The sequence below is a fragment of the Cibotium barometz genome, chromosome 27 (genome assembly GCF_041138505.1).
Source record: "Cibotium barometz isolate CiBa-2024 chromosome 27, ASM4113850v1, whole genome shotgun sequence".
Classification (NCBI taxonomy): domain Eukaryota; kingdom Viridiplantae; phylum Streptophyta; class Polypodiopsida; order Cyatheales; family Cibotiaceae; genus Cibotium; species Cibotium barometz.
This window is the reverse complement of record NC_141072.1, coordinates 29,523,664-29,535,917: the sequence shown is the minus strand read 5'-3', so window position 1 is coordinate 29,535,917 and position 12,254 is coordinate 29,523,664. Positions and strand designations below refer to the sequence as shown.

The 12,254-nt window shown below is 44.1% G+C and overlaps 1 protein-coding gene across 2 annotated transcripts in view; it reads left to right on the top strand.

Moving 5' to 3' along the window:
* Positions 1-12,254, top strand: part of LOC147623265 (uncharacterized) — a 33,062-nt gene that overhangs the window by 8,464 nt on the left and 12,344 nt on the right. The window contains exons 6-8 of one of the 2 annotated variants that reach the window (XM_086821363.1): positions 3,463-3,546; positions 3,760-3,859; positions 4,006-4,077. In XM_086821363.1, the coding sequence (XP_086677489.1) occupies positions 3,463-3,546; positions 3,760-3,859; positions 4,006-4,077 (256 nt within the window). The remainder of the gene's footprint in view (positions 1-3,462; positions 3,547-3,759; positions 3,860-4,005; positions 4,078-12,254) is intronic. The other variant, XM_086821364.1, reaches the window with a different exon arrangement.

The following is a 12,254-nucleotide window of genomic DNA, read 5'->3' as shown; positions in this document are numbered from 1 at the left end:
GGTGCAGGTCAAGAACAGATCTTTGGATCTACACATTTGTGTTATTTTATATCATTCTAATAAAGCAAATACACCCTTCATGGTGGGGGCCCTACAGAGGGTATTTGGGACCCAATGCTCTCTCTCTCTCTCTCTCTCTCTCTCTCTCTCGTACATCAGATCTTGGATGACCGCATTTGTCAGCTATGCTACCAGGAGGTAGAGATAGAGGAACACTACATTTGCCGATGTACAGTCTATTATGAGATCCGAGGGAGATATCATTGCCTCTTTCGAGAGGGTTTTGGGCCGTTACGCAGGGTCATGGAGTTTGAGGATCGGAGATGCGTGGGATTGTTTCTACTTGAGCTCAGGAGACACAGAGAGACTCTCTTGGCAGACAGGAGGCCGAGCCATGATGTACCTAGACAGAGGACCCTGACAGATTTCTTTGGCACCAGCAGCAGCAACCCAGCCCACACACCTCCTGATACCTCCTCTATTGGGCCATCAGGGCACCGAACACGCTCCCAGGGAGTCACCATTGATAGAGCAATTATCTTATGTCGTGCTCGTCGGCCACGTCCACCAGGATCCTGACCACGGCATCCTCACCATCGCCAGAGCGGAAGCAAATAAGCACTAGAGTGTGTTGAGTAGAGAGTGCAAGAGAGAAAGAGAGAGATATGGAGCAACTATGCTGAATATACTGAAATGGTATAGTCCCAAGCAAGAGACATAAAGTGTCTCATACATGAGGGAGCAAAAGAAAGACTAGGCAAGATGAAAAAGTGAGAGGCTAGCCCACCTATTTATAGGTAAGAGAGGTTGGCCGACTGGACACGATGAACTGGCCGATTGAGTACAGTGCAGCTGGTCGACTGGGAAAATAACATCTAGCTTGGGAAAAATCCCAGAAAAATATACAAAAGAAGGGGTGGCGAGCCCACTATCAAGGGCCATGAAAAGAGACCAAAAGGGACACCAAATATGGGCAGAAACTAGGGATGAATGTGCTAACACCCCCTCTCAGCACCATATGCTGAACATATTCTGAGAAGCCGAAGATGAGGAGCCAAGGAAGCTTGAGAAACCGGCTTGGTGAACAAATCTGTTGCATTCTCCACTGAAGGACAATACTCCAAATGCAAATCTCTAGCAAGAACCTATTCACGAACATAGTGATACTGTATCTCAACGTGTTACGTACGAGCATGAAACACAAGGTTCTTGGCGATGGCGATGCAACTCTGGTTGCACACACTAAAGAAGAGTAGATCCGGTAGGAGGACAACCAAGCTCCTTCAATAATCTCCGCAACCAAATCGCCTCACATGTAGCACAACAAACCGCATGATACTCCGCCTCTGTAGAGGAAAGCGCCATAGTAGGTTGCTTTTTACTACCCCATGAAATGGCTCCAGACCCAAGTGAAAAAACACAACCAGTGGTCGAACGCTGAGTATTTGGATCTCTAGCCCAATTTGAATCAGACCATCCAAGAAGAGTGCATCCTTGGCCATAGAAGATGCCAAAGTCCAGAGTGCCACGCAAGTATCGAAGAACTATGAGAGCACACCGCCAATGCTACTGACAGGGTTTGGATGCGAAGGGACTCAGTAACCGACGAGAACTTGATATTGTCCTTGATCAATCCGTGGAGAAGCATCAAGAAGAGAGCTTCTCACTAGTATCCATAGGAAGAAGATTTTGGTTTGCATCCAGTCATTTGAAATCTGTCAAGAATCTCCTGTGTGTACTTTTGTTGAGAGAAGAAAATGCCCTTCAGGGTGTGCCAAATCTCAAAGCCAAGAAAATAATGCAGAAGGCCAAGATCCGCCATCTCAAACCCTTTCTCCAAAGCATCCATGATTGAACGGATCCTCACAGAATAAGAACTTGTAAAGATGAGGTCATCAACACAGACCACAATGATAACAATCAACCCCCTCCCAAGGAGGATATAAAGGTTCGAATCTGCATGAGAACGTCGTAGGCCGAGCTTCTGAAAGAACTCATCAATCCGTTGGTACCAAGCCCGCGGAGCTTGCTTCAAACCATATAAAGCTTTCTTCAGTCGGTACAGTTGATCTTGTTTTCCTGGAACAACAAATCCCGGCGGTTAATCAACATAAACCTCTTGCTCTCCATTTAGGAAAGCCGACTTGACGTCCATCTGGAATACGGGCCATCTATGATGTCTTACAAGAGCAAGAAGGGTGCGAATGGTAGTTATCCGGGCCGTCGGAGCAAATGTCTCATCGAAGTCGACTCCAAGGCGTTGAGGATAATCCTTGGCAACCAACCTTGCCTTGTGCTTGTCCAAGCTGCCATCAGCTCGGAACTTCGATTTGAAGATCCAGCACACACCAATCACCTTACGCTACAGTGGCCTAGGCACCAAAATCCAAGCGCCATTCCGTTCAATAGCATCCAGCTTTGCCTGCATATCACGACGCCAAGGCTCATGTGAAAGAGCCTTGTCCACATAAGTGGGATCAGAAGGACCATGAATGATAGAGGACATAAGAGCATAGCTAACAAACATGTTGCCCTCATGAATTTGTTTCTCTGAAACTTTGGAAGATCGCTTGAGAGAACTAGGCGGAGGAGCAGAAGGAAGCTCACGTAACCCAGAATCATGAACTGTCTGAAAGTACCATCCAGGCACATATCTGCTCGAACTCGTTGGAGGAGGAGCAGAGTCATCATCATCTGACTGAGAATCCACAACTGGAGGTGTAACAAAAGCAGACAGAGCAAGAGGAGGAGGAGGAGGAGGTGGAGAAGGAGGCAGAGGAAGAAGAAGCTCAGCACCTCCCTTTGAAGATGTAGGAGTCTCATCGAACACCACATCACGGCTCACAACAACTTTGTCGGCCTGTTGATCATAAAGACGATATGCCTTGGACACAGTGCTGTATCCGAGAAAAGTCATGCGTTGAGACTTCAAGTCCAACTTGGAGCGATGCTCCTTAGGCACATGTACATACGCCGAACAACCAAATACATGAAAATGAACAATAGAGGGCTTCTCGCTACTACCTAGCATAGCATCACCACTATATTTGGACACTACACATTCGGTGCACGAGGTCCCATACTTAATGATGAGAGTGGTGTCTTTCCACCACAGGTATTGCCATTCTTTTTGTGACGAGGCCTTAGATAATTTAAAAAAAACACACTGTTCCTTGGATATTGCAACGGACCAAACAACCCACAAAAATTAAAAATTAATTTGTGTAAATAAATATGTATATTTATGTATGTACACACACACACACACACACACACACACACACACACACACACACATTTGCTGATTGGCCATTGTTTAGCCCAGACACTAGTATCCAAGTATCCTACTGTTCCACATGGCTGTCATAGGCAGCCCGTATTGAGGTGTCACAAGTACCATATGTAATTCAAGGGTCAGTGCGTTGGTTTGTTACCAATCTTTCTGTATCTTGATCTTGGCAGGCAGCAAGAAAAGGATTCTGGAAAGCTTACACTACATGCAAGAGGGGACCATGATAGACAAGATATATCGTCTCTGCCTTCAGTGTAATTTCCAAATCTTTTTTGGTGATCCCCTTTTTTTTTGGGGGAAGGGTGGAAGGAGGGGGGGGGGTGTGGAGAATATGGAAGCAAGTGTCGTAAAAATGTGCACGCTCTCGTACATGCATGCTTGTGCTTGTATTCTCAAACACATGTACACACTTGCAAACATGCTCATTGTTTTATATGCTCAAGGTTTGGCTATGTGAATTTTGCTAGAGAATCTGGCTCACAGGCTCCCAAGGCCAAAACAAATGTTCACTCAAGTGTGACTGGTTTCAACTTTCGGTCCGATGAACGCGCAAAGGAACGGAAAGAGGTGTTTTATTTTCTTTCCATTCTTTCATCCCTTTTTAATATTCATTTATGTAAATAACTTTTTGCAACCATGTTGTATAGGATTTGGCCCTCTGAGGGATCCAGTTGGGTTTGTAAGAAGATGATGTTTATTTTCCCTCAATGCAGTTCTATTCAAAATTACAAGAGAAGTTCAATGCCAAGGAAGAGGAGAAGACACAAATGCAAGCAAAGACACAGGTGGACACTTTAACTCCTTTTTATTGAGTCCGAGAGACAAAGAAAGAAAACTAAAGTAATGTCAGCAGAAGGCCAAAAAAAATTCTACGAGACACATTAAATATTATAAACATCATGTTTGTCTTGAGCTGGATCTGAGAGAGAGAGAGAGAGAGAGAGAGAGAGAGAGAGAGAGAGGTTATGTACTTCTGCGAAAGTCCTGAAGGGTCTATGAGTAAAAGAGAGTATATGTGTTCTGTATGTAATTGGATCCCAGGAAAATCTAGCTATCCAAAACAAAGAACCCACGTACTAAGTGATTCTCCTGCATGTACAATGGAATCAGCCCAACCAATCATGAAGTCTCCTCATCATCAATAGCTGAATAGGTGGTGTCTGTGTCAACCTCTTATGGTGGGGGTGCTTTATGGCATTGGTAGTACATCCCTGATCTGGAGCTGGTGAAAGGGGTCCATATCTCGAGGCTCACGGGTGCCCAGCTGTCTATAGAATCTGTCTTCTCTCTCATGACATCACATGTGCAGGTAAACACTACATGTTTGGCATGTGGGCCTGTGGCGTACCCTGCCACTATGGTTGGTGAGTGCCATAGTTGGATAGAAATAGTGTTAATTCTGCTCTGTATGGTTCTTATTGTTCATAACATACAATACTTTAGAAACCTTTTATATATATTTTTTTCATACATGGGTACACACACTTTTTTTTAAAGTAAAAACTAGTGTTCTATTAACAAGGAGCAATATACATGGAGAGGATGTACTTAAGAGAGATGTCATCCAAGAAAGAAAGCTAGAAATAGTGGAAAAAGACCTCAAACAGTCAGGTATCAATAGTCTCCAGTTGTCGACAATCATGTAGAGACTGGCGAAGATTGGCACGAAAGAAAGCATAAGCATCTAGAGAAGGTTGTCGAAACATTATAAGGTTCCTAGCCTTCCAAATAGTCTAGTATGACCAACAAGTTGCCAATCATGAAATTTATCTTGAATATCCAACTGTGGGGTGGGTTCAAAAGGCCGCAACAAGGTAGTAATAGTTTTCCGCACTGGCTTGTGATGGAGACCTAAGTTATGTTTTAGACATGCTTGTGGGAAAGTCAACATAAATTCTTCATCTATTACGACTTCCGTCACAGTGTTAACTCCAAAAGCCGGTCTTTCGTGGTTCTTGTATTACAAGTGGTTGGGGAAACACTAAAGAGCAATGAATGCTCAATCGAAGAGAAGGCCTTTTGTGGTTCTTGTACCGCAAGTGGTTGAGGAAACACTGAAGAACAATGAATGCTTTCCATGGAAGAGGATTCGCAGTCAATGCATTTCTACCATGCCACTTAATAGAAGACAAAGCTAATTTCCAAGCACGAAGAAGTTTGTAATGGCAATCATAGATGGTTTGACATCAAGCAAGCGGATAATGTTTTCGAATTTCACACATTCTTCTAACAAATTGAATGAGTACTTTACTACTCTCAAGATGAACCCTTTAGTAGATACTATTCACGCATCATCGAGAGAATTCATGGTTGAACCTTTAGATTTTACACTACAACATAGTCATCTAGGTATATAATTCAGTCGTATTAGTGGACATGCAAATTTCACATTGTGAAGTTTTCGTTTAAGTTACGGCCAGTTGATATTGTGCTTATTCTTTCTATCTTTAGCGGTGCATTTGCTCTATCAACTACTTATTTGCTGTACTAATTCTTTCTATTTGCTACTTCCCTTAGTGCTAGGCTTCATTATGTTTGAGTGTCATGCATCTTCGGAGGTTTGACAGAAACTCAGTACGAAGGGCTTTGTGTGAATATGTGCTCTTATGTGTGTTTTTATGTGTGTGTGAGAGAGCATATCTTGATACAGAGTTCTACAAAGGATTTTCTTGTAGTGCCTTTGAATGGTTGTGATATATTACTTGGAAAGCCTTGGCATACACGTATTGATCCATGCAAGGCTTACAAGACTAACAGGATCACCTTCATGCATAAAGGCCGAGAGCATGTAATTGATTGGTGAAGATGGTGATATCATTTTCCTTGTATCTCATGTATAAATTAAGAAAGTAATAAAAAAGAGTGTTTTTGCGTACTTGATTTTTATACGGGATCATGTTGAAGAAAATAATGTATATGTAAACACTCTTAGTAATGATAGGTTGAAATTATTGCAAGAGTACAATGATTGTTTTGTTGATGAGTTACCAAATGAGTTGCCACCCGTACAACCGGAAGATCATCGCATTGATCTTGTGCCGGGTAGCTCACCACCTAATAGGCCAACCTATCGTGTAAGTGTATCCCAAAAAGAGATCATGAAACAGGTGAATGCGCTTCTTGAGAAGGGTTTGGTTCAGTCAGGCTCTTCTCCATATTGTTCACTCGTCCTCTTGGTTCAAAAGAAGGATGGATTCTTTCGTATGTGTGTGGATTATAGAGCTTTGAATAAGCTTACCATCAAGAATCGGTTTCCGATTCCACGCACAGACGATATCCTTGATGACAAGTTGGATGGATCGACATGCTTTAGCCGAATTGATCTCAAGAGTGGGTATCATCAAGTGCGTGTAGTTCCTGAGGATGTACACAAAACTGCTTTCAGGACAGCATTTTGGCTTTATGAGTATCTTGTTATGCCTTTTGGTCTTACAAATGTCCCGGCTACATTTAATATTATGATGGATCGCATATTCCGTGGGTACAGAAAATTTACAGGTGTCTTCTTTGATGACATCCTAGTCTTCTTGAAGACCGAAGAAAAGCATAGAGCTCATTTGGCCATTGTTTTTGAAGAACTCCATAAGCATAAACTCTTCACAAATGGAAAAAAGAGTGAGTTCTTCTTATCAGAGATACATTATCTTGGGCATATTGTGTCCAAAGATGGAGTGCGGATGGATCCTGCAAAGATTGATGCAATTCGGAATTGAGTTCGGTGCATGAGATTTGTAGTTTTCTTGGATTATGCTCTTGCTACTGCAGATTCATTCAGCACTTTGCATGGATTGCTTCTCCTTTGCATGATTTGATAAAGAAGAAGGCCACATTCAAATGGACTGATGTAGAGAGGGGTGCATTCCTCCAATTGAAAGATGAAACTACTCATGGTCCAGTGTTGATTATTCCGGATTTGTAAAAGCCTTTTAGTGTGGAATGTGATGCATCTGGAACATCTTTATGTGCTTGCTTGCAATTGAAATTCCATGTTTTCATGCTTACTTCACCAATGTGTAGTTCTGGGTAAGGGGACGCTCGCCCGCGAACCGTGCGTGTGAAACTGTCAGTTGACATGGTTTTGTGGCATGTGACAGGTGGTAAGTATTGGTCATAAACTTAGCCTTAGGAGTTAACACTAATTTATAAGTGAGCGTGTACACTTCATTAAGTTTTGGGCGACTAAAACTCACTTATAAATTATGACGAGCCCGGTGTTCACACACACTGATCTCCTGAGGTGGACAAAACCCAATGTCCACCGCCTAGATCTTATCCCCTTTGTACAAAGGGAGTAATCAGCCATGTGTCCTCTCTAGCTTGCTCCACAAAGCACCTGTCTGCCACCTACATTGGACAACTCACCACCTCACTACTCCTCTCTCTAGAGATAAGCGCCTCCTTCATGAGGGCATTTGGACTGTATTTTTTGCACTTCTTCCCAACTCCATATCCAAGATTGCTAAGGTGTTTCTCGAGCTTCCAAGAGTGTTTTCGGGTCTCTTACATGCCGAATGACTGAAATTCGGCAAAACAGCTCTCTTTATTGCTATAATTTCTGGTCTTTTTGCTGAAAACCCTCTCCTTTCTCTCAAGTTGAATCATAGGGGAAGCTTTCCTAGGGTTCCCTTCATCCTCTTGAAGACTTTTGTCGCGAAGAAATGTGACAAATCAAAGATCTCATCACTCCAAGGACTTCCATCGCGAAGACTTCCGTTGTCATCGACTCTACTTGCAATTGGTAAGCTTTTATGCTTAAATATGGAAGCAAGTAGCAAGAGAGAGGAACCGGATTACAAGATCACACACCCTGTGTAGTGTTCTCTTGTCCTACATGCTCTCTTGCAGATTGTTGCTACCATGTGTTGGTGGAACAATAGAGTGCAGATGGCAAGAAACATGGGTACTTGAGAGGGTAGTATGAGTTGCAAGTCTACATCGACAACTACTTGTTTGCAATTTTGTATTCAGGTATGGAAATCTGGTCAGAAATGCCCATGACACTATGTACTTGATTCTCCCAAGATCAATATACTTTATTTGAGGGAGGTGTTGGCCGCAATTTAGCAAATTTTTTCCTGTATTGAGCATGTGTCCATCAAATCTTAGTGTATTTAAGTGTATTGATTAGCATTGTGTTCATCTAAGTTACACACACACACACACACACACACACACACACACACGCACGTGTATGCATGAAGGCACGTATAGCAGGTGCACAGGAGTAGAGGAGATAGTGGCGAAGATCGGTGTTGCAGTGATAGCAGGTAGAAGGCGATTCTATAGAGCCGTTCGCAAGCGCAACATGTGCGTGCGTGCACGTGCACACACACACACACACGTGTGCGCGTGCACACTGCATACATGTTACATATCGACATGCATACATACATACATACATACGTACGTACGTACATATACATAACTTTTTTTTTTGGGGTAAAAAGGAATGTCCTATTACTTCACTGACAAGGAATGAAGCCCTCAAAAGTGATGAAAATTTCTTCAAGAACAAGTCTAATCGTGTCATGTGCATGATGCACATGGACATTTTCATCCCAAGGCTAATCCCTGAAGGCCAGCAGATAAATATATCTTTTAGGGCTTGAGTAGGGCATTGGAGGCCACCAGAAAGGATCCCTTTTGAATCAGGACCTGGGAGCACCACACGGTTGGTTGACAAAACGAGGGTATCCACCTTTTTGTACTTTATGAACATACTGAAAATACAACTATCTTTCTTTGTTCTCTCCATCTCTTCTTTGCGTTTCGCATCAAGGTGTTTCTATGAAAGGTGTTTAGGGTTAAAAGAAAACATAGAGCTTCCGCACATGTGACAAATTGCAATTGGTCCATCACTTAAAGTCTATGGCAATCATAAAGAGCTTGGCGCAAAGATCAAATGTGTGCCAGATACAAAAGATAAGTACATACCCCAAAATGAGTAGAGATGATGGTGTACATACGACGCAAGGGAGAAAAAGCCTCCTAGTGAGGGAAAAAGTGCCTCGATGCTCCTAAGTGTGTACACACACATCACTACCATATAATGCTACAGTCGATACTCAAGGTTCGAGTGTGAGAAGAGTAGCTCAAAGAAAAAAACTATCTTGGAATTTAGTCACATTAAAGGAAAAGTATGATGTAAAAAGCGGTCAATACTCAAGATCAAGTGTGAGAATAGTACCTATAGAAGGCATGTGGAACAAAGAAAAACACTTCGTTGGCATTTACTCACATCAAGTAAAAAGTAACTATATTTCACATGTATAATGTAAAAAGTAATTGTATTTCACATGTATAATGTAAAAAGTTGTGATCAACTGTGAGAATTGTACCTAGAGAAGATAAGTGGGAGAAAGGAAAACACTAGCTTTGCCTTTAGTCATCGAGGAAAAAACAATTGTATTCCACATGTATGGATGTAAAAAGTGGTTTATAGGAGTACTTGTCAATCTGTGTGGAGTGAAAGATCAGATGATTGTGGTCAATTGAGAATGTCCAAAGTGCCCAAAGGCGTGTCCAAGCAAGGAAACATGCATAATCAACTAGTCTTTGGTAATTTCTCCCAAAGATCTCGAAATGCTTGGCGAAGCAACATCGTGGAAGCTTGGTAGTAGCCAAAGAAACGGATAATCTATGCAGGAAATCTATGGTATTTGAACAAGCCCATAGTAAATGAGACACTGTCTCATTGTGATTTGAGCATCTAAAGCAAGAGGCAAAAGCTATCTTTCTTTTGGTTAGAGTTTAACTAACAGGTAGCACTCCAACCAAGCATCGCCAAAGGAAAACTCTGTGCTTTAATGGCAATTTATTGGTCCAGATCATTTGGAGATTTTATTCTACCACTTGGCTGTCTCATCCATATTCTAAAGCTTGTTTGAATAAGCAACAAACCACGACTAATGAATAATCAATGTGTACATTTGGGCACAACACTTTGAGAAAACCAGTCTCATCTCTTTGCAACATCCAATCTAACAATTTGCTCTCTCGAATGAGAGGAGGAACGAATTCAAATTGATGCAACAAAGCTCTAATTTTTTGCCAGACATGCATGTAATGCATGCCTAAATTCCATATCCTTTGCGCCTGCGATAATGTAAGTATTCTACCATTCCGAGAGACGACATCCTAGATTAGATGTATATTTTTAGTGGAAAGAAAATAGTCTTTCCTTGGCTCTTGAACTACCAGAGGTTCTAGAAAAACTCTGCTCCAATGAATGCTCTCCAATCTCAGTGAGTTACCTATCTCTGAAGGTCTTCCAAACCAATGCAAGTACTTCAAGACTTTTTTCCAATCAGGTAAGTATTAGTCTAGTTGTGAAAGAACAGCTTGCCATCTTTCCTTGCGGCTTTCCAAGCGGCAACCATTCAATATGAATTAAGGTTTAAACTAAATACTTACTACATGCAAAACCCATCAAATGTCTTGTTAGGCAAACAAGTGATGCTATACACTTGTCCATCAGGGTGTCCCCCCATCGTTGGACGTCACAGGCTTTTTATTTTTTTTGGAAAAACGATCCTTCTATTAGTTAATGAGAAAACGCCATAAGGCTACAAAGCTCACCTCACAAGGAGGGATAAAAACACACAGTGAACACCTGAGCTCCACCCCCGTGGCTGGCCGCTCTCTTGGGGGGGCTACCTAGTAGTACATGTGGGAGGTGAGAAGAGCCAAACTGGAGGCCTATAGTGCCAAGTAACATCCTCGCCCCTCGCGATGAGGAAAGGGCCAGGCTGCCAAGTGCGGAGGAAAGCCTTGCGGCGACCTCTCATGCGATCCGAGTCGCCCTGAAGTTTCCCCCAGTGTCCTCTCAAGGTGTGAATGATGTCCACCCAGAGGGCCTGTATGACCTCCGCCGGTGGAGTCGCTTGGCGGTCAATGGCCTCCCTGCATCGGGCTCTCCATATGTGCCAAGCCGTCATGCTGCTGATCATCTCCCATCTGTGCCCGTCCCACTCTTGGGAGACTGCCGAAGAGAAGTCTGGCGTCGGAACCACCGCCATCGCCCTGTCAGAGACCTGGATGGTCGCACTGCCAGGGACGTCCTCATATCCAAGGGCCGGGCCGCTGTCCATGGCCCAAGCCACCGCACCCCACGTCACCATCATCTCACCTGGCGAGCCTGCAAAAACCATCCTGAGAGCGCGCTGCCAGACCTGCTGTGCCTGTGGGCAATCCCATAAGCAATGCCGCTGCGACTCCTGTGCATGGCCGCACCGAGGGCAGGACGCTGGGTGTCTGCCAAAAGCTAGCCAGGCCCCCACAGCCAGTCCTCTATGCGCTGTAAGCCAGAGAAAAAGCGTCACCTTCCGGGGCCGGAAGCTGGCCCAGAGGCGCTGCCAGAAGTCCCTAAGAAAGGCAGGGGAGAGCCCCTGTCTCGCCGCCAATGCTCGGCCGTCGCCGGGGTGCCCGCTATCCTGTGCCTCTGAATCCGCCGCCCCAGCCTCGCTGTGTACTGAAAAAAGGGGATGCCTGGGCTGGTAGGGGCCGAGTAGGGATCTCTCCAAAACCACTCACCTGGATCCCACTGAAGGCGAATAAGAGGCTTGCTGTCCCAAGCCCATAATCTCCAAGAACAGTCCTCCCCTATCGAGGCCGGTGAGGGGTCTACATGCCACTGTCTCTGATGAAAGCCGACCACCCGCACCCTCTGAAAAATACAACCCTGGAGCTCATCCAAATCTAGTCGTGTCCTCTGAAGCTGGCCACTCTCTCCCACCTCGAAAGTGAGTGGGGCGACTCTCTCTGCTGTGTCGCAGACCGCTAGAAGGATCTCATGCCGAGTAAAGACGCCCATCCACTGTGGAGGTGGAGGGTCCTGTACTGGGGTCCGCCACTCCCGGGGGATGGCCGCCTCAATGTCCTGTCTCATCAACTCTCTGCCCCTCATCCGGTTGAGTCTCCTCTCTTGAGCCTCTAGAGGCAGTTGCTGAAAACATATCCAGTC